The sequence below is a fragment of the Phascolarctos cinereus genome, unplaced genomic scaffold, assembly GCF_003287225.1.
Source record: "Phascolarctos cinereus isolate Bilbo 61053 unplaced genomic scaffold, phaCin_HiC Scaffold_4;HRSCAF=312, whole genome shotgun sequence".
Classification (NCBI taxonomy): Eukaryota; Metazoa; Chordata; class Mammalia; order Diprotodontia; family Phascolarctidae; genus Phascolarctos; species Phascolarctos cinereus.
In genome coordinates, this window is record NW_027555847.1 from 348,067,319 (window position 1) to 348,094,315 (window position 26,997).

At 39.6% G+C, this 26,997-nt stretch overlaps 1 protein-coding gene across 1 annotated transcript; it reads left to right on the plus strand.

Annotated features, from left to right (window-relative positions):
* Positions 1 to 303: 303 nt before the first annotated feature.
* Positions 304 to 25,865, plus strand: CCL28 (C-C motif chemokine ligand 28). The gene is made up of 3 exons (XM_020996592.2): positions 304 to 437; positions 22,982 to 23,108; positions 24,597 to 25,865. Exons 1-3 carry the CDS (start codon positions 374 to 376, stop codon positions 24,793 to 24,795), a joined length of 390 nt encoding a protein of 129 aa, XP_020852251.1. The 5' UTR covers positions 304 to 373; the 3' UTR covers positions 24,796 to 25,865.
* The last annotated feature ends 1,132 nt before the right edge of the window (positions 25,866 to 26,997 follow it).

A 26,997-nucleotide genomic window follows, 5' to 3' on the forward strand; every position in this document is an offset into this window, starting at 1 on the left:
AGCCAGCTGTGAACTCATGTCCTCTGCCTCCTTTAATGCTATTTAGGCTCCTTATCCAAGTCCCTCAGTAGGTAACCAGAAGGAGTCAACCTTTATTTATCTACCCAGTCTGGCATCTCAGTTTTGTGTGTGTGTGTGTGTGTGTGTGGTTGTGTGTGTGTGTGTGTGTGTGTGTGTGTGTGTGTTTGTGTGCGTGAGTGTGGTCCAACACAACCACCCCCAGGAAAAGAAATATGAGAAATGAATGACACCAGCACCTCCCGGGGTGGGGCTGGGCTCACTTATCTCACCATCCACCCTCTGGACTCAGGCATACCTGAAGCTTATTGCTTCCTGAAAGGCAGCTCCCCGCAGGCGGCTGGAGGGGAGAGGAATGAGGCCAACTGGAGCATATGTCCTGGCTGCCGCTGTACTCCTGGTCATTCAGGCCTCAGAGGGTGAGTGGTGGACCACTGGGCTTCCTTGCTCAGAGGGAGTTCAGTGAAATGCTTATCATTTCTCAGTCAGAGTTGGCAAGGAAAGGCTCCTGCATGATGGAAGGACCTACCCCTCTTTGAAGTTTTATTTCCCACAGCCTGGAAGACTGAAAAAGGTTAAAATCTGGACTCCACAGGAGGAGAGTTTCAGAGAGGGCTGTTTTATTTCTTGCTAACTGGGAAGCTACCAGTGGCCTGCCCAGGGGGTAGGAGACAGCCTTTCCATTCCAGTTGTCAGAGACAGCCTTTCCTCCTTTGAATTGGGAGGGGGGAGAGGAATGAAGGAGGATCAAAGGAGCAGGTTTGGAGAGGCAGCTGGTTTCGTAGATAGGGCACTGGACTTGGGAGTCAGGAAGATGTATTCAAATTCATCCTCAATCACTTACCAGCTGGGTGATCCTGGGGATGTTGGTCAACCTCTCTGTTTCAGTTTCCTCATTTGTAAAATGAGGGCATTGGACTTGATGACTTCTAAGGCCACTTTTGACTCTCAATCTATGGTCCCATGACTGTGTTTCATCTAAGATCCAAAGATTTAGAGCTGGAAGAAATCTTAAAGATCATCTGATCCAAATTCTTCATTTTAAAAAGAAAGAAACTGAGGCCTAGAGAAATGAAGAGTCACATGAAATTGCACAAAGTCGCACAATTAGGACTCTAAATATAACACTCTTCCAACTACTCCACATCACCTTCATTAATATATGGGTGGCATCTCAGAAAATCTTCATCCATAGATGTGGAGAGACGCCCGTGATAACATCTTGCCTCCTCACTCCCTGCAAATTCACAGAAATGTCACCGTGGCATAAAATTAGAACTGGGAGGAACCTTAGACATTGTTGAGGAAAAACTCTATCATTTTACAAATAAGGAAACTGATGCCCAGAGAGGTTAAGGTACTTGCCTAGGGTCACATCGCTAATAAGTAGCAGAATCAGGATTCAGATCTAGGTCCTCTGACTGGAAACCATATGCATGTTCTTGGAAGTAAAGACAGACTTGGCGTGTTTAACATGGGCAGCCCAGATCTTGACCACCATCTATTTTATATGCTCTGAAACTGAAATCTGGGGCTAGCTTTGGAAAGAGCGAGATGGGCTAAGGTGGCCTTTATCATGGGAAGATGACAGAGTATAGACAATAAATAGCAGGGCTAGGCTCTGAGCTGGCATTTGCCAGGCATTTAGGCCTTAAGAGTTGACATTTGTGAATGATTTTCAGATATTTAAGGCCTGACTAGTAAATGAAGATATAGCAGCTAAACTTTCCTTGCTTATAGTGCTAACATTGTAACATTCACTAAGCAGAATGCCGTCTACCCAGCTCCTAACCAATCAGTAGCTGGGAAAGTATAGTAGCTTTAGGCTGTATAGACCAGCTCAATATAATAATAATAATAACTAGCATTTATGTAGCACTTTAAGGTTTACAAATTACTTTACAAATACTGTCTCACTTGATCCTCATAACAACCCTGGAAGATATTATTATCCCTATTTTAAATATGAAGAAACTCAGGCAAATAGAGGTTAAGTGACTTGCCTAGGGTCACACAACTAAGGTAGGATTTGAACTCAGTTCTTCCTGACTCCATATAATTTTGGGGGAAAAAAATCTCTGTAGACAAATATAAGAATGAATAAATATATCCTTTGATATCCTAGAACTCCTTTTCAATATTATGTCTTTGTGTAGATGAAGTAAAAAGTAAGATTTGTAACATTGACTTAACTCCAATTGAATTACTTCATTGCTCAGAGGTTGTTTCCCTAAAATGGCATACATGTAAGTTTCTCTGTTTGCCACCTCACATCTGGAAAAGAGAGGTAGGGAAGACAGGATGTGTTACAGAGGGGAGAGACTGTCAAATACTGGCTAGAATTGGTATGAGACTAAGAGGAATCCTGGTGGGGCGTTTAGGGAGTGGACTGTAGATCTCTGAGAAGGCTAAGTACAACTGTGTTTAGAATGTTCACAGGATTTAGAGCTACAAAGAACCTCAGAAGCCCTTTAATCAAAACCCCCATTTTACACATGAGGAAACTGAGGTCAGAGAGTGTATATTTGTTCAAAGTCACGAAGGTAAAAGCAGCAAATCTGGGATTTGAACCCAAACCCTCTGAATCCTGATTCAGTTCTGTTTCCATTGTACAGCAATGATGAATCGAGGAGGAAGGGTGATAATGAGCAACTTATGAGGCAAGAAGGGCAGACTTAGGCCTATCCTTAGACAAGTGCAGAGGCCAGGCATATCACACCATCATGGTGTGTTCACCTATGTTAAATCAGACTAAAGAAAAGGCAATGGCCTCAGTATGAAGTAGGAAACACACATATTTGGACATCATCAATGTGGAAATTTGTTTTGTTTAACTATGTGGGTTGTTACACAAGGGTTATCTCTTCCTTTTTCCAATAAGTAAGGGACATGAAAAGAAGAGGAAATAGATTTTTGTTCACTGAAAAAAATAAATTTAATTTAAAAAGTAAAATCAGGTTAGACTGGATATTAAGGGCAAAGTTGAAGGGTAGAAGAAATCACAAAAGGGCAGTTAAAAGGAATCAGGCTGGAATGAGGAAGGGCAGAGAAGAGGTAGAAAGGGACCATTTCACTTCTATGCCCTGGTGATAGAGCATGAGCATGTCAGGAGGGGTAGAATTTATAACTGACCATACGTATGTGAGGGCCTCAGGTCTTCTTAGAGCCAAGTGTCAGGGCCACCTCTTTGTCCCTTGAGTCTGGAAGATGAGGAAGAAGAGGAAGGGGTGAAGGGCTTAGGGATAGAAGTGTCAGCAGCATCAGCAGGGTAGCAGTCAGAGAAAAGGTGGAAGACAGGCTCTGTCAGCTGGTTCTTTAAAAAGCACTTTTACTGCTTCAGGCTGTGTGTCTCTCATTTCATTTACAACCCTATAACATTTGGTGGGTCACTCAATAGCCAGTGAGACACATCCGAGGCCTGAAGGAGTCAACGTAGCTGCCTAAGTCTTTGGAGAGCAACTGGCTTGCCCTTGGACCCTGGCCTCATATATAAGCCTTGGCTGCCACCCAAAGGTAGTATTGCCTTTTGGGTAAATTCTTGCTGCAGCAGCAACCTTCTCCAAGTTGCTGATCTAGTTGCTGGCTCCTGCAGACTCAACAAATTTCTCTAAGGCCACAGAAATGTCTCCCTAGTTTAAGTGGTCCTGAACCAAAATATTATATATCACCATGTACAGTTTTATGGGATGAAATGACGTGGACTTCTCCCAGTACACTAACATTAAAATGATAAAGTACCTGTTTTTTTTTAATTAAATGTTTTATTTAAAGCTTAACACTGACCAATAATACAATCAGCTAAATTTAATAAAAATTTACTTCAAAATTAATATCAGTGCCTAATGTAGCAAGGCGCCTTTCCAGCCCCTCTTAGTCTCATTATTCTTTAGCTATTCCTTCTTTCTTTTGTGTTTTCATAATTAGTGCGGAGCCTGTTCTTCTACTTCTGTTTCATTTATTTATGTATTTATTTTTACTTTGCATTTTTACATGAGAAACTTCCTCAAGATGACACTACATGCCTGGTCATCCTTTCCTGTGCTGGTTGCATTTTCTCCAACACATTCCAACTCACTGGGCCTAGTGGGGAAGTCATAATATTCTTTGCTCCCTTAGGGAGCCACTTTCAGATTCCCCCTCTCACCCTCCACCTTCACTAGTCATTAGTCTCTCTTCCTTTGAAGTTCAGCATTCAAATTTATCACCCAATCCAGATCTCGGTGGCCATTATCTACTGACCCTTAAAACATTCTCTCTCCTTTTTCCGATAAGTTTGAGGACTGTCTCGCTCTTCATCCTGATTCTTGCTCTCATACTAGGGAGTCTTCAGTATAGATGTTGATGCTGCCACAAATATCCCAACTGCTCAGTTCTTCAATCTATCCAAATCCCATGATTGACTCTTCTGCTCTGTTGCTATTCAGCTTAGTCGTATCCAACTCTTCCCGATCCCATTTAGGGTTTTCTTGGCAAAGGTACTAGAGTGGTTTGCCATTTCCTTCTCCAGCTCATTTTACAGATGAAGATACTAAGGCAAATAGGGTTGAGTGACTTGCCCAGGGTCATACAGCTAGTAAGTGTCTGAGGCTGAATTTGAACTCAGGAAGATGAGTCTTACTGACTCCGGGCCTGGTGCTCTATATACTGTGGTGCCACCTAGCTGCCCAAATGTAGGGATGGTCATTACCCTCAATCTTGCCATCACCCATAAGTATTCCATTTCCAGTTTCAAGAACTCTGAAATTCCTTTATCTGCCCATAATCTTTTATCATTCCATCCTTCCCCATGCCTTACTACCTCTAACTCTATCCTTCATCCTTGTCGAGAGACTTCTAGTCCTTCTAGTCCCTCAGCATTTTCCCAGGTCATCACCCTTGGTTAGGATATGCTCTCTCCCTTCTGAATCTTGACCCCTTGGCAAACCAGTTCAGATAGGCACTATCTTCTACTCTTAAGTACCTTAGTCTCTTGCCCTATCACTGATCATGGTTGCCAAACCCCTACTCTGGATTACTCCTATCCTCTGTTGCTCCTAATCATGTATTATTGAATGGAGCTAGAAAAAACATAACAGTGCTGAATGAGTCCATTACAAAAATTTGTTATTGATCTCAACTGGACCATCACTCATGCAAGAAAATCCTTCTACTTCTCCATAATTAATTCCCTATTTCAGTAACCACAGCAGCTGGTCAATCAATCAATTAATAAACATTTATTAAGTGCCTCTTATGTACAGATATAAAAAGAGGTAAAAGACAGTCCCCAACCTCAAGGAGCTTACAGTCTAATGGGGAAAGACAACACGCAACAAATATATACAAAGCAAGCTATGTACAGGATAAATAAGAAATAATTAACAGACACTTCAGTTAAGAAGGCTTTCTGTAGAAGGTGAGATTTTATTTGGGATTTAAAGGAAGCCAGGGAATTCAGTGGGTAGAGTTGAGGAGGGATAGCATTTCAGGCAGAGAATTCCTGGAGCTGAGTTATGGAGTTTCTTGTTCAGGGAACAACCAGGAGGACGACATTACTGGATGGAAGAGTACATGTTGGGGAGTAAGGTGTTAGAATACTGGAAAGGTAGGAAGGGGCTAGGTTATGAAGGGCTTTGAATGCCAAACAGATCATTTTATATTTGCTCCTGGAGGCAACGAGACATGATCAGACTTGTTTTTTAGAAAAAAATCACTTTAGTGACTGAATGGAGGATGAATTGGAGGGAGGAGAGACCTGAGGCTAGCATACCCAACAGCAGCCCATTGCAATAATCAAGGAGTGAAGTGATGAGGGTCTGCACTAGAATGAGGGCAATGTCAGAGGAGGGAAAGGGAATATTTGAGAGATGTTGTAAAGATAAAATCAACAGATCTTGGCAACAGAGGTGAGAGATAGTTAGGAATAAAGAATGACTCCTAGGTCGTGAGCCTGAGCGACTGAGAGGATGATGTTGCTCTCAACAGTATTAGGGAAGGTAGGAAGGGGGGAGGGTTCAGGGAGAAAAATCTTGAGCTCTGTTTGGACTTTGTTTCAGATGTCTACTAGACAACCAGTTCCAGATGTTTGGAAGGCACTTGGAGATAGATGTGTGGTGGAAGGTCAGCTGAGAAGTTAGGAAAGGAAAGGAAAGGTTGACCTGAGTATCATCAGCATACAGATGGTAATTAAACCCATGGGAGCTGATGAATCACCAAGTGAAAGTATAGGGGGAGAAGAGAAGAAAAGCCCAGGAGAGAACCATGAGGGACCCCTAAACTTTCTCCTCTTTTCAAGCCTCCCATATGTCTACCTTCTCCCACCCTCTCGGCTAAGGACTTTGTCTTCACCAGAATCAATGAGGCCATTCACCAAGAGCTTGATGTTCTCTCTCTCTTCCCATCTCACATCCCTTTGAACTCATTGATCATTATTTCAACATCTTGCTCATTGTCTCTACTGAAGAGCTGACCCTTCTTGCTACATCTTGATCTGACCTTTTATCTTCTCCAACAGATTGCCCCCATAATTATCCCCCACCCCAATCTTCAATTGCTCCTTATCTATTGATTCTCTCTTCTGCCTACAAAACATTGTCACATCCCTCCATACTTAAAAAAAAAAAGATCCTCACTTGATCTGACCATTCCCACTAGCTATCAACCTATATTTCTCCTCACCTTCTCAGCTAAACTCTTTGAAAAAAAAATCTATACTTGGTACCTCTACTTCCTCTTTTTCAATGTTGTTGTTAAGTTGTTTTTCAGCCATGTCTGACTCTTTGTGACTCTATTTGGGTTTTGTTGGTTTTCTTGGCAAAAAAATATTGGAATGGTTGTCATTTTGTTCTCCAAAATGGAGATCTCTCTGGAGATGAGGAAACTGAGGCAAATAGAGTAAAGTGATTTGTCCAGAGTCACATAGCAAGTAAGTATCTGAGGCCAGATAAGAACTCAGGAAGATGAATCCTTCTAATTTCAGGCCCGGTACTTTAGCCCCTGCACCACCAAACTGTCGCCTTTTCTCTCATTCTCTTCTAAACCTTCTGCAGTCTGGCTTCCAATCTCATCATTTAACTGAAATTGCTCATTCCAAAGTTACTAGTGATTTCTTAATTGTCGAAGATAATGACTTTTTTTTCGGGCCTTGTCCTTCTTGATCTCTCTGCCACATTTCATACCTTTGATTCCTTTCTTCTCCCAGATGTTTTCTCCTCTCTGGGTTATCATAACGCTGTTCTTTCTTGGTTCTTCTACCTATCTGCTGAGTGACTTTGCACAGCCCTCCCTCACTTAAATCCTGTTCACTTGCAAGTCGTGACATCTCCTTCCTGATGTCATGGTCCTCTTCAAAACGAAGGACAAACAACAACAACCTATCCTCTGCTCAGTCTCAGTCTGTTTGGCTGAATTTTCATCCAAGGCATTCCCAATTACTGTGGGTGTCCCCCAAGGTTCTATGCTGAGCCCTCTTCCCTTCTTTCTGTATTTTCTCACCTGGTCATCTCCCATGGATTCACTTATTAGAATGTTTCCAGATATATATATATATATATCTCCAGTCCTAATCTCTGTCTTGAGCTCCAATCTCCCATCATCAACTGCCTTTTGGACATCTTGAACTAAACGTCTTAGATGTCTCACAGACATCTCAAGCTCAACATGTCCAGAACTCATTTCCTCTCCCTCAAAACTTCCCCCTTCCAAATTGTCCTATTGTAACCATTAAAATTACCACCTTCAATCATCCCAGCTCACACCTCAGTGTTATACTTGACTCCCTTGTTCTCATTTCTGTGTAAGAGGTGCCAAATTTTGTCATTTCTACCTTTACAACATTTCTCAGATAGGTCTCCTTTCTCCATTCAAACAGCTGTCACTCTAATTCAGAATCGTATTACCTCTAGCCTAGATTACTCTTAAGAACCACATAATTAGTCTTTCTGCCTCCATTCTTCCTCTCTAATCCGTCCGCACATAGCTGCCCAGACGATTTTCCTAAATGACCCCGTGTCACTGCATCACCCTCTCCTCACCCACCTCTCATTGCTCCTTATCACCAAACCCTCTGTTTGACATTTAAGGCTCTTCACAACTTGACTCCTTCCTGTCTTTCCAGCCTTTGTTCACATTTCTCCTCTCCTCATACTCTATGATTTAGACACACAGGCCTCACACACACGTAAATGCTCCAGCAACTAGCTCCATGCTTTTGCATTGGCTGTACCCTATGAGTGGAATACTTTCTTTTTTTCCATTTTTAATATTTTATTTTTTCCTGAATTACACGTATAAAACAATTTTTGACATTTTTTTAAGTTTTAAACTCTATCCCTCCCTCCCTTCTCTCCCCCTTCCCTGAGACATTAACAATCTGACATAGATTATACATGTAAAACATTGTACACAATCGTGATTTATGTGGGTTTATTTTATAGCCTGCAACTTTGCTAAAGTTCTTTATTATTTCAAGTAGCTTTTTACCTGATTCTCTAGGATTCTCTAAGTATATCATCATGTCATCTGTCAAGAGTGATAGCTTTGTTTCTTCTTTGCCTATTCTAATACCATCAATTTCTTTTTCTTCTCTTATTGCTAAAGCTAACGTTTCCAGTATGATATTGAATAATAGCGGGGATAATGGACAACCTTGTTTCGCCTCCGATCTTATTGGATTGTACACAATCATATAAAACATTTCCTAAATGGAATATTTTCTTTCATCACTTCTGCCTCTTAAAATCATTTGCTTCCTTTAAGACTCAGCTCAAATACCACCTTATCCTAGTGGTCTTTCCCAGTCACCCCAGCTGCTGGGCCTTTTACTTTAAGGTTACTTTGTACCTATTTTGAATATATCCTTTCTATACCATTTATGTACATGTAGTCTTCCTCCTCCCCCATGAGAAGGTAAGCTCCTTAAGGTCAGGGGCCAGTTTTGCTTTTTCCTTGCTTTTTACAAAGGGATGTATGTCCCTGGGCAAGTCATTTAACCACAGAGTGGGCCAGACAATTCTCAAAGACCCTTAATTTAAAAAGAAAATATATGATCTGCATTGGTAGAAGTATCTTACTTGGGGTTCCCTATATCAATAAAATCACAGGTCTGGTATAAATAAAAAGGTTATTTCATAAAGGTCTTTCAGATTTCTTTGTATTTCTCTCACTTGTTAGTTTTAATGATATTAAGGTATCACAATTTAGTTAACCGTGCCCCTATTATTAGACAGTTGTTTTGCTTCCAGTTTGGAAGCAATTAAACATAATACTTTCAGATTCAGCTCAATTCCTGCCTTATGCAGGAGGCCTTTCTTGTCCCAGTCTCACCCCTCCTCCCCTTCCTGCACCCTATACCTTCCCCTTCAGATTACCTGCCATCTACTCTAGGTGGTGAAGTGGATAGTACACCAGGCCTGAAAGCAGGAAGATTCATCTCCCAGAGTTAAAATCTGGCCTCAGACACACACTGTTTGACCCTGGGCAAATCACTTAACCCTGTTTGCCTCAGTTCCTCATCTGTAAAATGAACTAGAGAAGGAAATGGCAAACTACTCCAGTATCTTTGTCAAGAAAATCCCGAATGGGGTCGTGAAGAGTCAGACAAGACTGAATAACCACAAATTGTTTATGTAACTATAAATAAATTGTTTCTATAACTAGTTATTGCATGTTTTCCCCATTATTCTGGGGGCTTTTTGAGGGCAAGGACTGTTTGTTTTTCGCCAGTGCTTAGGACAGAGTAATGATATAAGATAACATATGTAAAACACTTTGTAGTACTGTATAAATGTTGGCCATTTTTATTGTACGTGTTTAATAAATACTTGTTGCTTGACTGACTCCCAGCATTGTTTCCTAAGCCCCTCATTTTAAATATAGGTTATTTTTAAACCCTGAGAGCACAGTTTAAACAACTTCTCTGAGGGCACACAGCTAGTTGAAAATACAGCCCCTTACAAATATAAATCCTTCAATCACCCATAATTAATTAATTGTTTTAATACAAATAATAATACAACAACAATAGCTCACATTCACATACCCCTTTCTTCACAATAACCCTCTGAGGTAGGTGGTACTAGCATTATCCACATTTTACAGATAAGGAAACCAAGCCTCATAGAGATTAAGGGACTTACCCAAGCCCACACTGTAGGTTGCCTAAGGTTAAGTGACAGGGTCAGAGAGCTATGTCTTTCCTGACTTAATTCCAGCATTCTCTCATTATTTCCACATTCTTGCCACCCTGGAGCTCGCTACCCCAAACTGTTCTGAACAACCTGGACTTCTTATTACACCTGAAGGTGTAGCTGACAAAAACCCTTATTTAAGTTGGGTTTTGTGTAACAGGCAGCCCTTTCAACCTCTCTACTATGTGGCTTCGTGATGTAGTACAGGGCTTCTCACATCCTTCCTAAGGATTCCCACAAGTCATAGCATCATAGGTTTAGAGACATAAGGGCCTGTGAGATCATTTAATCCAATACCTTCTTTTATAAAGAGAGAACCTAAATTGTGACTTGATTATGGTCAAATAGGTTATAAGTATCTGGTCCAGATGTGAAGTCCTCTGACTGTAAAATATAGTCAATTTAACAACCGTTAATATCTCTGGGCCTTAGTTTCCTTAGCTGCAAAATGAGGGAGTTGGTCTAGATGACTGAACAATCCATCCATCTCTAAATCACAGCATCATAGCTTTAACGTGGAAAGGGTCTTTTGAGATCAATGAGTTCCACACCTTCATTTTACAAATGAGGAAACTGAAGCACAGAAAGGTCAAGTGATTTGCCAATTGTTACTCATGTAACAAGTAGGTAGGATCATAGATATAGAGTTGGAAGGAACCTGAGCGTTAACTCTAGTCCAATCCCTTACTTTTACAGGAAACTGAGGCCCAGAGACATTAATCAATTTGCTCAAAGTCATACCAGTAGGATGTGGCAGAGCCAGGATTCAAACCCAGTTTGTTTGACTCCATCTCAAGCATTCTTTCCACTACATCACCATTTGAAACCAAGTCATTTTGGCTGCAAGTCCGGTACAAATAATAATAAATATAAGAGCTAATATTTATATAGTGCTTACTATGTGCCAAGCACTTTACAATAATTTTCTCATTTAATCCAAACAACAATTCTGGGAGGTAGGTGCTATTATTATTTCCATTTTACAAATGAGGAAACTGAGGCAAACAGAGGTAAAGTTACTTATTCAGTATCACACAGCTTGTGAGTGTCCAAGGCCAGATTTGAACTCATATCTTCCTGACTCCAGGACTGCTGCTGTATCCACTGTGCCACTTACAAATTATGTGATCAATGTCTCATACTTTATCATACTATAATGACTGCTTCTGTACAAGTCACTGTGTGACCCTTGACAAGTCACTTAACCTCTTAGGGCCTCAGTTTTTGTTTGGAATGTGTTTGAAATGGCTAACAATACCTGTACTATCTACCTCACAAGATTGTTATGAGGAAATTGTTTTGCAAGCCTAAAAGCTTTTATAAATGTGTTTGATTTATTTATGTACTCAAACTACAAATGACATGCCATCAAACTGTAAGTCCTGTTAGTCAAGAAAGGCCTATGAAGTCATTTAGTCCAACACCTTCTTTTACAGAAGGAAAACTTAAAGTCCTGAGGTTAAGTGACTTGCCTATGGTCACATAGCTTGTAAGTATCAGGTCCAAGATTTGAACCATCGCCTCTAACTCCAAATCTAATCATCTTATTAACTGGGTAACCCTGGGGAAGAGAGCATGTTCACCTGCATTGTAAGCTTTCTACTGCATATTATGTCTACTGTCAACTTATTCACTTGCCTTTATAAATAGTGCCTTGGTGTAAATTATTCTTGGCACTGAGGTGTGTCTCTCTGGGCCTCGGTTTCCTTCTCAGTAAAATAAGAGGATTCGATTAGGTGGCCTGTAGGGACCCTTCTAGCTCTAAAACTCTGATTTTATTATCATTTATTTTAGCAGAGCACATATTGCCTTTTTTATCTCGTCCTTGGTAAGGCTCTCAAGTAGAGTATCCCCACCTTTTTTTAAAAAGAATTGCCGTCTTTTTTGAAATTACTCGTCCCATATGGCACTTCTATGGGAAAGTTGTCTGCTTCTTAAACTGCAGGAAAACAAACTCTATTTAACCACTAGGGGACTCTGTTGACCAGAATCAAAAAGTTTGACCTTCAGCAAGTAACTTAACCACCCTCAGTTTCTTTCATTTGTAAAATGAAGGGGTTCAAGGAAGTGGTTCCTTCCAGCTCCCCAAGGGCAGGGACTCTCTGGTCCTTGATAAATGTTTATTGACTGATTGCTAACTTGACTTCCTCTCTCTAGACCTTCTTCCCCCATCAATCCTTCATTCTTACCACTGTCTGACTAATTCTGACCATTTCTAAAGCATTTCCTTGCTCCTTATTTGTAGATGAGGTCCATACTTAGCCTGGCATTCATGTCCTCTGAAGTGTAGTCCTGACTTTTCTTGCCAGATTTAGCTCCTCCAATTCATCTTCTGCTTTATTTAGCCAAACTTCTATTTATCTTTCTTTAACTACATTGAATACTTTCTACCAAAAAAAGTACTTCTATAAATATTTTCTAACATATGGGTCCTTTCTCTCTGTCTCTGACATCTTTGGTACATGCTTAGTAGTGATATCAGTGGGCCAAAGGGTACGTAGTTTACATGAATACTTTCTATAAGGGGAAATGACATGTATACTTATATATAAAATTTTAAAATATATACAAAATAAATGCAAGCTATTGTGGGGGAGGGAGGGAGGGAGGGAGGTAAGTAATTTGGAAGGGGTATAGAAAGGCTTCGTTTGGAGTTGAAGATGGTGCTTGAACTGAGTTGTTTTTTGGGGGGGGGCTAGGCAATGGGGTTAAGTGACTTGACCAGGGTCTCACAGCTAGTAAGTGTTATATGTCTGAGGCTGGATTTGAACTGAGGTCTTCCTGAATCCAGGGCCAGTGCTCGATCCACCTGAGCAACTTAGCTGCCCCTTTGAACTGAGTTTTGAAGGACACAAGGAAGTCTAGAAAGTGGAGATGAAAGTAAGGAGGAATTTTATTCCAGATGTTGAAGACAATCTTTGCAAAGACACAGAAATGGGAAATGGAGCATCGTGTGTGAAGAAGAATAAGAAAGATGGTTCAGCTAACTTGTAAAGGGTGTGATAATAAGCCTAGAAGGTGGAAACAAGTTGTGAAGGGATTTAAATACCAAACAGAGGAGTTTATATTTTATCCAAGGGACAATCAGGAACCATTATAAACATTTAGAAAATCTACCAAACTGAGTTCTGATTTCCTGGAATTTGCTCTTGCAGCTCCTTAGCCTAGGATTCTCCTCCACTTAGCTCTATCTGTCCCCATATCTCTCATGCCTCACCTGCATCACAGGATTTCTAGGAAGGGTTCCTACGAAGTACAGTTCAGGCACCACCTGCCATCCACACCTTTCCTGATCATCTCTACCATCTCTAAATTTTAGTGCTCTCCCACCCTTTCAAAATCACTTTGTATATGTTGTGTATATATTTCTCTGTATACATGCTGTCTCTCCCCAGGGCAGTGTAAGTTCGTTGAGGGCAGGGACTGTTTCATTTTAGTCTTGCTCTCACTAGCACTTAGCACATTGCCTCACACAACAGTAGGCATGCAACAAATGCTCATTGAATAGCATTGAATCCAAAATAAATCCTTCAAAATTCAGGTCAAGTTATTTTTCCTGTGGATGTACATCTGCAAGGGACCTGTGAGGTTGGTGAACCCAACACCCCTCATTTCACAGAAAAGGAAGCTGAGTTCCAGAAAGGTGAAGTCATTTGCCCAAGACCACGGTCTAGCTAGTAAGTGGTACAGGAAATACAACTCAGGTCTCTCCTGTGAAAAAAGCATCTCAGATTATCACTTGCCAGAAGATGTAATACTTTAATTTTTTATCTTATTTAAAATTCATGAAGCCCTCTCCAGACATAAATATTTATTAATTTCTAAATTGCTTTGCTCACTTTAATGGCAATTAAAGTTTAATTAATGTGATAAAAATGTAAAACTGTTATGGTTTTCGGTCTTCAATACAGTTATAATTAAAGTGAACTTTCTGTTAACTATTTAGGTACACAAACAATTCTGGTTAGTTTTCAGTTAAAAAAAATAGCTGCATTGAAATATTAAGCGAAGTGAGCTTTCATTTAATAAAGACATTTTCTATTGGGGAAAAAAAGCCCTCCCAGATCACTGTAGCCTTAATGGTTTCTCCCTATTCTGACAGGCAGAATTCTGGCAGGATTTACTGTCTCTACTACCCTTTTTTTTTTTTAAGGCCATTGGGGTTAAGTGACTTGCCCAGGGTAAAAAAGCTAGTAAGTGTCAAGTGTTTGGTCTGAGGCCTGATTTGAACTCAGATCCTCCTGACTTCAGCCCCAGTGCTCTATCCACTGTACTGCCTAGCTGCTCCTCTACTACTCATTTGATGATGTGTTTTGACTTTCACTATTTAATTCAATAAGTATCTATTATTCTCAGTAACTGGCACAGTGCCTGGCACAAAGTAGATATTTAATAAATACTTGTTAATTAAGCACCTACTATGTGCTAGGCACTGTGTAAGGTCCTGGAAATCTAAAGATGAAAAATAACAGCTTCTGACCTGACCCCTAGAACTTTACAGTCTAAGAGAGAGTGTGTGGGAAGGGGAATACAGGCATATAAATAAGTAGATAAGATGATCTATGGTAAAGGCAATAAAAAGAGAAAGATTAAAAAATTAAAACATTTGGAGAAGGAGAAATCATTTTCAATTAATGGTGGCTACTTGAGTTGGATTCCTACCCCAGACACTAGCCAGATGACTTTGGGCAAGTCATTTGTAATCACTTTCAACCTCAATTTCCTCCTCTGTAAAATGGAGTTAATAATAGCACAGAGTTCTTGAGAGGATCATATGAGGTAACACAAGTAAATTGCTTTGCAAACCTTAAAGTCCAATGGAAATGATAGCTATTATTTAGATAGCCCAGAGTCCCACTGCTAGTAAATATCTATATGTGAGAGTTGACTGACTGATTGGCTATTTAAGGTGTAGGAGAGGGAAGAGAGGAAAGTTACTCTGAGGTCAAGCAGAAAGCAAGGTATCCAGAGAAGAGCACAAGGAAGAATAGGAAGGAGGTGAGTAATTAGATTGGATTGATGGTGCTTTGCTGGTAATTAAATTATTGCTTGAGAATCAGAACAGCTCCCATTTCAATCAGGCTCGAAGGAAAATGTTAATTACCAAGTAAGACCAATGAACTTCATATTTTGAAAAGACATGGGAAAATAAGCCTCATTCAGCAGTCCTCAGAGACTGAGCTCCCTTTGCCGCAGAAACTACCAGAAAGAAGAAGAATGAAGCTTCAAGGATCTTGCTTAAGGCAAGTGTGGAAGTTATAGAGAATTTTGTAGTGAACCTACAGAAAATATACAATGTTTGTATTTCAACCAGAACCAAATAACAGCTTCATCTCCACAAAGTACAGGTGGTTCTCTGTCCTCCAGAAGAAGGTGAAAGGGCTTCAGGAACATCTCTCTTCTACTGCTTACCAGACTGTTGTCTTTCTAGGAAACCTGTAATGAGAAGTGCCTTGAGAAGGAAACAAAGAAGGGGAATCCAAGCCTTACAATCAGAACTGAAAAAGACAAAGATTCTTCTTCTCTTCCCCATTCCTTATTCTGTTTGGTCCTAGAGAACAAAACTAGGAGCTAAGACTAGAATTTTCAGGGAAATAGATTTCACTTATAGGCTCCCTATAAGGAAAAGCAATTTGAGCTCTTTCTATTTAAAGGTGGACTAACCAGGCTGTCTCAGGAGATTGTGAGTGGGGTCCCACTCACTGTAGGTCTTCAAATAAAGATAGAATGATAATCATTTGTTGAGAATGTTGTAGAGGGGATCCCTGCATAGATTGAACTGGTTCCCTTCCAACTCTGAGATTCTGTGAGTCTCTGTCAAGACCAGGAGAGTGAAAGAATGTGATTACACAGAAGAAGAAGAAGAAGAAGGAGAAGAAGAAGGAGAAGAAGAAGGAGAAGAAGAAGAAGAAGAAGAAGAAGAAGAAGAGAAGAAGAAGAAGAAGAAGAAGAAGAAGAAGAAGAAGGATCACTGATTATTTGGAATATTCTTGAAACCCAAGATAAGTGAGATGGCAAGAGAAAATTCATCTCTCCTCAGTGAGTTTAATTACAATCATCTCGATCACCAGGGCTAGATGAACTATAAGTTTGTCTGTCCGTTTACCTATCTACCTATCTATCTATCTATCTATCTATCTACCTATCTATCATCTATCTATCTATTTTTCTCTATCTGTATATGAACGTACATGGAAATATACTTATATGTGGGGATCTGAGAGGACAAGTGGTGGTCGAAGCAGTGGTGGTGATGGTTAAACTCTTCTGGCACATGTCTACATGCTGTCTCTTCTCTCTCTCTCAGGGTGCCTTGCAGATGTGTTTATATATACGCATATATATACATACATACATAGCTTGATATACGTGTACACATTAAGATATATGCACATATACGTTTGTATGTCTATGCAATGATAGTACTCATGTATACATGTGTGTGTACATAGGAATAGACACCATGTGTACACACATATATTTCTTGAGATATCTGTATACATACATATGTAAGATGTATGTGTGTATATATATGTGTGTATACACGTGTTTTATTTATATGCATTTCGTTTTAAGCAAGCACCCATACATTCATGAGTCAAACCATCACCATCACATCAACCATCACTTCCTCTCAGATCCCAATGAGTTTAGCCCAGGACTTTCAGCTCAAGAGCCCTGGGAATAGCAATGCCACTGAAATCAACAGTTCTTCTTCTCTTTTGACCTCTATGGCCACAATCTCAGAAAGCCAGCTATGAAGATAAGGATAGGCAATAGCTTCTGCCCCAACTCCTCAGAAATCTTAGCTACTAAAGACCCAGGAAAGAAAATTCTCACTAGCAAAGTTCTTGATACTGTCAAATGGTTTGACATCAGATAATAATTTTACCAATGGAAATAACTTTAAAAGAGATGCATTACCATCTGTTTTGCTGTTGTACCCTAAAGACCATGGGACATTTACATCTGACCTGCATCTGAAATCTCTTATATTTGCTCTCTCCCAAAATAGAATGTGAGTTCTTCCAGAACAGGGATTGTCTCCATTTTCCTATTCGCCAGAGTTTGGCACAGTGCTTTGTCCATAATAAGTACTCAGTAATTGCCTTTTCCTTCCTTCCTTCCTTCCTTCCTTCCTTCCTTCCTTCCTTCCTTCCTTCCTTCCTTCCTTCCTACCTTCCTTCTTTCCTTCCTTCCTTCCTACCTTCCTTCTTTCCTTCCTTTCTTGTTTCTTACATTCATATTTTTAGGTATTAAAGAAATTGGTAAATAAACTGCTTCTGTTGCCTTCTTTTCTCTTCTTAGCCACTTCTTAATCCCTTATGATCTGGCTTCCAGTCTCTTCACTCAGCTGAAATCTGACTCTTAGAAGATACCAACGATTTCCAGAGAGAGAGAGAGGGACATCAAGACAGAGAGATCAGACTGCAGTTTTGAATGCCTCAATTTAGGAAAAACATTGGAACAAGTCCAGTAATGGTAAAAGGAGTGGATATACAGTATATGACTATAAACTGAGGGAGTTATGGATATTTAACCTGAAGAAGAGAAAAGAAGTCCAGAGGGCACACAAAATAAATATCTTCAAATGTTTGAAAATTTATCTTGGAGGAGGAGAGATTAGGCTTTTGTTTGTTTGTTCATGAGTCTGCCTACAAAAGGACAGAACTAAGAGCTATAAGGGGAATTTACAGAGAAAGCCCACTGTAAGGAAAAACTCCTCCACAATTTCATTTCTTGTAAAGTAATTGGTTGTCTTAGGAAATAGCAGGTCCCCCTCTCCCATTTGTTGCAGATTTTCAAGCTGAGGTTCCATGAGCACTTGTCAGCAAAATAGTAAGAATTCTTGGTCAGGTGCAGAATGGCCTTGATTTCAAACCACACAAACCCAACTGTTCTCACTAGGTCTGACATACTAACACAATGACATCTGTCATAATAACATGGTTCACTTGTCTCCTCTAAACATACCCTTTTTATAGAAATGGTGGCTTTCTTCCTGTGGTTTTCCCTTGCTTTCACCTTGAGCACTATTATTCTTGTAGTCAGTGACAACTTGCACGAGTTATAGGCTGCATAAAGAAGCTTGGGACACATACTACAAACAGCCAAAGTGTCCCAAGTGGAATACTGACTTCTAATATACCTCCAGGGAGCCTTTAGGTGTAGGTGTTCAAGTCTGGATATCTTTCCATAATCTCTACATAAAGAGACCTTGCCAGAAATGAGAAGACTTGGCATTAGCTCAGTCTTCCTCATCTTTCAGGTAGCGAGACCCATCACTGAATGATGAAGTGTACCCTTCCCATAACACATCTGCCCCATGTTCCATTGGTCCTTGTGGCAATAGACTCACCTCAACTCCGAATCTATTAAATCTTTGCTCACCCCTGCTAATTATGAAGGTGAAAGAAGAGTACACAGTCCAGAAAATCCTACTCTTACAGAGATGACAGTGCTATATCTAGTACCTGATAGAGTCATGACACCAATGAGAGGATGTAGGAACCAGTGCAGAACATTAGTGTCCCTGATTGATAGAAGCATCTCCCTCAATACTATTGTACCAACCTGCATGGCCTTGAGTTCTTATGAGGCATTCTAGAGGTAAGGATGATATTGAGATCTATAGCAACACCAATACAACAGAGCAAAAAAGTATAGAACATCAGAATAGGCCAGTACAGAGTCCTTTTTTTCCCCTTTAAAAAATTTATTAATTTATTTTTAGTTTTCAACATTCATTTCCACAAGATTTTGAGTTCCAAATTTTCTCCCCATCTCATCCCTCTCCCACCCCAAGATGGCATGTTGTGGAAAACTAACTATATTTCCCTTCATACTATCCCACCCCCATTTACTCTATTCTCTCTTTTGACCCTATCCCTCTTCAGAAGTATTTGCTTCTGATTACCCTCTCCCCAAATCTGCTTTCCCCCTTTATCATCCCCCTGCTCTCTTATCCCCTCCCCCACCATTTTCCTGTAGAGTGAGATAGATTTCCATACTCAATTGAGTGTGTATGGTATTCCCTCCTTAAGCCAAATCCAGTGAGAATAAGATTCACTTCTTCCCTCTCACCTTCCCCAACTTCCCCTCCACTGTAAAAACCTTTTCTTGTCTGTTTTATGTGAGATAATTTACCCCATTATACCTCTCCCTTTCTCCTTCTCCCAGTATAATCCTCTCTCACCCCTTAATTTTATTCTCCAGATATCACCCCTTCATCTTCAACTCACCCTGTACCCTCTATCTATCTATCTACCTATCTATCTACATATAATTTTTCCCTCCAATGACCCTAATACTGACAAAGGTCTCATGAGTTACAAACATTATCTTTCCATGTAGGAGTATAAACAGTGCAATCTTAATAAGTCCCTTACGATTTCTCTTTCCTGTTTACCTCTTCATGCTTCTCTTGAGTCTTGTATTTAAAAGTCAAATTTTCTATTCAGCTCCGGTCTTTTCATCAAGAATGCTTGAAAGTCCTCTGTTTCACTGAATATCTGTTTTTCCCCCTGAAGGATTATATTCAGTTTTGCTGGGTAGGTGATTCATGGCTGTAATCCTATCTCTTTTTGCCTCTGGAATATCACATTCCAAGCCCTCCAGTCCCTTAATATAGAAGTTACTAAATCTTGGATTATCCTGATTATGTTTCCGCGATACTTGAATTGTTTCTTTGTGGCTGCTTGCAATATTTTCTCTTTGACCTGGGAACTCTGGAATTTGCTACAATATTCCTAGGAGTTTTCCTTTGGGGAGCTCTTTCAGGAGGTGATCGGTGTATTCTTTCCATTTCTATTTCATCCTCTGGTTCAAGAATATCAGGGCAGTTTTCCTTGATAATTTCTTGAAAGGTGATGTCTAGACTCTTTTTTTGATCCTGGCTTTCAGATAGTCCAATAATTTTAAATTATCTCTCCTGGATCTATTTTCCAGGTCAGTTGTTTTCCAATGAGATATTTCACATTGTCTTCTATTTTTCCATTCTTTTGGATTTGTTTTACAATGTCTTGATTTCTCATAAAGTCACTAGTTTCCATTTGCTCAATTCTAATTTTTAAGGAAGTATTTTCTTCAGTGAGTTTTTGGAATTCCTTTTCCATCTGACCAATTCTTCTTTTTAAGGCATTCTTCTCCTCATTGGCTTTTTGGACCTCTTTTGCCATTAGGGTTAGGCTATTTTTTTTTAAGTGTTATTTTCTTCAGCATTTTTTTGGGTCTCCTTTAGCAAGCTGTTGACTTGTTTTTCATGATTTTCTTGCATCACTCTCATTCCTCTTCCCAGTTTTTCCTCTACTTCTCTACTTGCTTCTCAAAATCCTTTTTGAGCTCTTCCATGGCCTGGAACTGATTCATATTTTTCTTGGAGGCTTTGGATGTAGGAGCTTTGATTTTGTTGTGTTCTTCCAGTTGTATGTTTTGATCTTCTTTGTCACCAAAGAAAGATTCTATGGTCTGACTTTTTTTGTGCAGTTTGCAGTTATAAACTCTTTGTTAAGGTGGGGGTCTGCTTCCAGTGTGGAGAATGCATTGTTCCAAGCTTTTTTCTAGTACTCTCCTTCATTTCAAAAAAATTCAAACTTTTAAAACATTTTTGCTTCATCTTTTCCAGAGATTCTAGATAAGCTTGAACCCAAGTTGTGTTATTCCTTGAGGTTTGGCTTGTAGATTTTTGGAGTCATTCACTTCTTCAGTATTTGTGTTTGAGGTGTCCCTGTCACTGTAATAGCTTTTTATAGTGGGGTTCTTTTTTGTTTATTCATTCTTCCAGATTATTTTCTGACTTCAGACTTTATATTAGGATTGGGCTCTGTACATTTCTGGAGAGTATGTCTGGGCTGGTCCTACTGCTGCTTTCTTGGGAGTATTGAGTATTGAATTATTGCAGTATCACAGGGACAATTCATGCTGGAGACCAGCGAGCTTTCAGTATGATCCAAGGCAAAGTCTGATTTCTTCTCTCATGGAATGAGTTTTGTAAGTTCCTGACCAGGGTCTAGGTCTGTGCAACACACTTATGAGCTTGCCCCAGTTGGAGTTTTAGTGAATTGCTGTTGGACTCAGCCACTGTTAGCAACCTGGAAAGTTGCGCTGGTTCAGAGTGACAGAATTGCAATCTCCACTTTGGTTGCACTATTGCTAGACACAGCATCATGGATCTGTAACCTAGAACTTGGTAATGAACCACAGAGTTGACAGTTAGCACCTATTTCTGTACCCTAAACAAGTTTAGACCCCTCTGTGCTATGTTTAGGACTTCTTGCCGTGGTGCAGAGCTTCTACCTGACCTGCAGTATTCTGTGAAGTGGTTCCTGGCTAGACCATGTCCACAGTGTCCGCAGACCTCTCTGTCTCCCTATGCTGAAAAAAATGACTTGCTGTAATTTATTTTCCCTGGATTTCCCAATCAGAACTCAATTTGGTAGATTTTCTAAATGTTTATAATGGTTCCTGATTGTCCCTTGGATAAAATATAAACTCCTCTGTTTGGTATTTAAATCCCTTCACAACTTGTTTCCACCTTCTAGGCTTATTATCACACCCTTTACAAGTTAGCTGAACCATCTTTCTTATTCTTCTTCACACACGATGCTCCATTTCCCATTTCTGTGTCTCTGCAAAGATTGTCTTCAACATCTGGAATGAAATTCCTCCTTACTTTCATCTCCACTTTCTAGACTTCCTTGTGTCCTTCAAAACTCAGTTCATAGGGGCAGCTAAGTTGCTCAATGGATCGAGCACTGGCCCTGGATTCAGGAAGACCTCAGTTCAAATCCAGCCTCAGACATATAACACTTACTAGCTGTGAGACCCTGGTCAAGTCACTTAACCCCATTGCCTAGCCCCCCCAAAAAAAACAACTCAGTTCAAGCACCATCTTCAACTCCAAACGAAGCCTTTCTATACCCCCTTCCAAATTACTTATACCTCCCTCCCTCCCTCCCCCACAGTAGCTTGCATTTATTTTGTATATATTTTAAAATTTTATATATAAGTATACATGTCATTTCCCCTTATAGAAAGTAAGCCTCTTGAGGACAGGAACTGTTTATTTTATTCTTTCTATTCTCAGAACCTAGCACATTGCCAGGTAACTAGGGTCTGCTTAAGACATTGTTGTTGATGAATTGACTGGTAAGGACTGTGGCAGAATAGGGCTGAACTACATAGGGATGAGAACATGGAATCACAGTAGGGGCAAGGGATTTTCACATAATCAGGTACTAATTCTCTTCTAATGGCATGTTATCCCATTGGGTAGCACTATATTGCTATTGAATTTTTCATGTGTGAATGTTTAATTCTCCAACAAGGTTGCAAGGAGATCAATTATATGCTGCATACATTTTAGTACCCAGAAAGAATTCAGTAAATGTTTGCGGTTTAATGTGGGTTGGATTGACACTGTCTTTGTGCTGTCTTTAGGATTCAACTCAGAGAACATTAGAGCTGGAAAAGACCTCAGTGATTGTATAGTCTAGAGATTCTTACCCTTTTTGGTATCATGGACCCTTGGTGAAACCTGGTGAAATCTATGGGTCCCTCCCAGAATAATATTTTTAAGTGCATAAAGTATATAGGTTTACAAAGAAAACCAAATATATTGAAATACAATTATCAAAATATTTTTAAAAGTTCATGTACCACAGTTTACCTCTGACTTCTGTTTCAACCCCTTCATTTTATAGGTTGAAAAAAGGATGATCGGGGAAACTGCCACTGGCAACAGGAAAAGGGCATATGAGACGCAAAGTCTGAACATTTTCCTTCTTTTGTTCTTTTAGCCATTCTCCCTGTAGCCTCCAACTGTTGCACAGAAGTGTCCCATCAGATTTCTAGAAGACTTTTAGCAAAAGTGAAAAGATGTCACATTCAAAGAGCTGATGGAGTTTGTGATCTACCAGCTGTCATGTGAGTTTCAATGAGGCTTCATACAACGTCAAAGCAAATAGAAGGTCTGAATATATTCTGTCATATCTTTGTCCTATTAAAAAATACATATCCTTCACATTCTTCACCTGTTACATCTCAATTCTCTATTCACCAACATACATTGTACTCATCAGAAAAAGAAATAACAACAACCAATAGAAAACAAAAACAAGAATGCTCTTCTAAAGAAATTGCCCATACCCCTGAGACCATCATTGGGATGCGAAATACTCTAGTCACATCTTCCTGACACCATAGGGGAAAAATGAGCTTCCACCTGTCACTGGCCCTCCCAACCTTCATTCTCATCATCGAGTTAAGCAAATGTCTGGATGGAGAAGTAAGCGTTCAGACCTGTAGACCTGAGGTTTCTGGGAGAAAACAGTTCTGCCCACAACAAAGGGAAAGTGGCTTCCCTGATCCTCAGGGACACACACAGGCTTCACTGAAATCTCTATGCTAGCTTCCCCTCAACATCCACTTCCTTCTACTCTTCCTGCCCCTCTCAAGTGCTACTGTATCCTTAGGGTGATGAAAAGTATTTTATTCTTCTAGAAGAGTTAATCTCGTTCCCTAAGTGCAGCCAAGGAAAAACACGGCAATATGTCTAGCAGTTTGGTACAGTTGAAACAACATTGGATATAGAGTCAGAGTTTGGGTTTAAATCTCGACTTTACACCTTGTGACTCTGAACAAGTCACTGACCTTCCTGAGCCTCAGTTTCTTCATGTGAAAAATGAGGCAGTGAAGTAGTTAATCTCTTGGCTCCCTTACAATTCTAAACCTGCCTCTCTATGAAGAGATAGAACCTGAACCAGTAAAATCCAGAAGGGAGGGTCTGAACCAAGAAATGCCAATTATCTTTTCTACCTTCTTCTTGAAACCTGACTGGCTATTCTATTTACTGAGATCTCCAGGGAAGGAAAACAGTTTTGAAGAATAAATATTAGTTTATAAGACTACAGCAATATACTAAGGTATTTTGGTTTCCTTTAAAAAAAAAGATCCTTCTCTGTCTAACCACAAATCCCCTTTAGTAAGGTCTGGGATGCTGTTACATGGTATTTGAATAACCAGATGACCTTAGCATTCCTCAAAATCTCTCCTTGGACACTTCTCCCAAAAGCTTCCCCCAAACTCCATTTTTATCAGCATCTCCAAGGTGCCAACTAGTGCACTGCCTATTCCTGTGATAAAGGAGAGACCTTCAACCCCTGATGCTTGAGAAAGAACTGCATTTCTCATCTCATCTCAATGCCTGTATTCTCATTCTTATGTCTCATTCTTAGGCAGGAGAAGGCCACAGCATAAGTTGCACTCTGGGTTTAGCCTTGCTCTATAAAACCAAGTCTTAGAGAACACACTGTATTTTAAAGGGGTATATGAGTAATCATTACGCTCTGTTTTCAGTTATTTATGTTCCCTAAAAGTCTTCCTCCTCCTTCCCCTCCATTTTTTTTCTGGCAGCCTCCATGTCCACCATCGAAAATTCTGTGTCAGCCCACAAAACCACACTCTTAAGACATGGATGAAAATGCAAAGGAACAAGAAAAATGCAAAAGGAAATATCTGTAATAGGAAGAAACACCCCCACAAGAAGAAGAGAAAGAGCGAAGCGACAAAGCAAAGACATCTTCATAAACATGGACAGAAAACTCCTTATTAGCAAATGAGTCTACAAAGGGCTTGCTTCCCTGCAATGAACCTGGCAAGTGACTGGTTATATGGATTTATCATAAGTTAGACAGAGCCAAATGCTTATTATTAGAAACTAACAGCTCCCAAGGAAAAAAAACAGTAGGCAAATGTTTTCTGCAATATACTAAGTAGCTAATAATAACGTCAGATAGGAAAATACAACATAAAAAAAAAGATGTTATGTATCTTAGCAGAGGCCATTTTTTAATGGGGAAATTGATGCCAGATTATCAATCAAAAAAAAAAAATCCAGACCAACTCTCTCCTGTGATTTCACTCTTTCCACAAGGCCAGATTCAAAGATTTTAATCTTTAACCTGGGTCCCCTGCATGTCATTAACTTGTTCCCACACTTTACAAGCCCATTCCTTTCTTAGCAATAGAGACTTAAGTTGATGTAACAATCTGACTTTTTAAGCATCAGAGAACAGGAACCAGTCAGCCCTTTATTCAGTGCAGCACTATCTATTGATGTTGCTGCAGGGCTGATTTGGGCTTGAAATCAGGGCCACTGTAGGGACCTAGAGCCAATCATTAGCAAAAATACCCTGAGAGCAGCTCTTGCATTATAATGGAAAGTACCAAAGCAAAGGGTGTGGAGAAAGTGGGAGAGACCTTGTTTTGGTTGCAGCATAAAGCATAAAAGGAGTCTCTGGAATTTTTTGTTCAGGAGCCCAGAATTCAAATTTATTTCTGCTAGAGCTGATAATTGTATTTTTAGTTTTAATAATAATTATTTGGAAAACCTTAAAAAACCTTAAAAGATACATAATTTGTACAAATATTGGCAATGAAATTATAGAGAGATTGAACAAACCCAATGCTGATTTCTCTAAGATTTGTACATGAGTGTGTGGGGGCAGAATTTAATTCTAGGTAGTGGATCGAATTAGATAGTCTTCATAGGTAAGCCTCCCATTTGCAAACCTACAACTTATCTTTGTTTCATTTTAACCGACCATCTTGGAAAGAACTATGTTAGACTATAAGGTTAACAATGTGCTTCCCTCACAATAAATAAAAGTGGTGTAAACACTATTATCTTTTAAGTTGAAATTCAGGAAATTGAGTTGCCTAGCCCACAGTCACAGGAGCTCAAAAGTGGCATTCAAATCCAAGTGCTTTCTATCTCGCGGTCCAGTGCTATCTTGCAATGTGTTTGTCTCTGCTCAAACCTGTCATTTTAGCATGAAAATAGAGCTAATACAGAAGGAACACCATCACGAAGTGTTCCTTTCCTCTCTACTACTAACAGCACAGCAGTCATCACATTTTATGAGACTGGTTTTTCTGCCTCTAGTTTCTTCACCTCTCTGATCTGTTCAGCAACACATGCTATCAAAATTATCTTCCTAAGGTAGGGGTCTGAACTACCCCCCAAAACCTAAAGCAGCTTTGTATTACCTCTCAGGTAAACTATAAATTTTTCATTATTTAAGATTCACTCATTACGTAAGACTCACCACAATCTGTCTCCAACCTACCTTTCCAGGCTTTATTTTATATCATTTCTCTCCACATGGTTTATGTTCTAACCAAATTAGCCTCCTACCTGTTTGCCAAAATCAAGATTCTCTTTAGTATGACCCTGTAACCATAATGAATTATCTCCTCTTTACTTGTCTTTCCTTGTTTCCTTTCAAAACTCAGGTCAAGGTGCCCTCTCCTCTATGAAACCTTCCTTCCTACGATCAGTTGTTAGCGTCTTCTTACACTTTTGGTATTTATTTACTTGTTGGTGTACATGTTGTTGCCTTTCAATAGACTGTAAGCTTCTTGAGGCTAGAGACTTTTGTTTTTCTCTAGTGCTTGTCAACATATGAAACACATATTTTTTTGCATTGTATATTCATAAAATTAAATTCATAAAATTAATTCATAAAATTTTTTAAAAGTTGGACACCATTTCATGAGGGCTATTTACTAAGATCTGCGTGTGAGTATTGAGGCAAGATTTCATTCTAGGTACTGAAGGTAATCAGATATTAATCAGAGGTGGTCCTCCTCTTTGCAAAATCTTCTACAACCTATCTTTATTTCATTTTAACAGACTGTATTGCAAAGTAAATTTATCAGGTATTTTTATGAAACTCCTTTTATTGTGAGGCAAATACACTTCATTAATATTTTAACAACTTATTGCAATTTTTCTATCACCTACAGTTTCAAA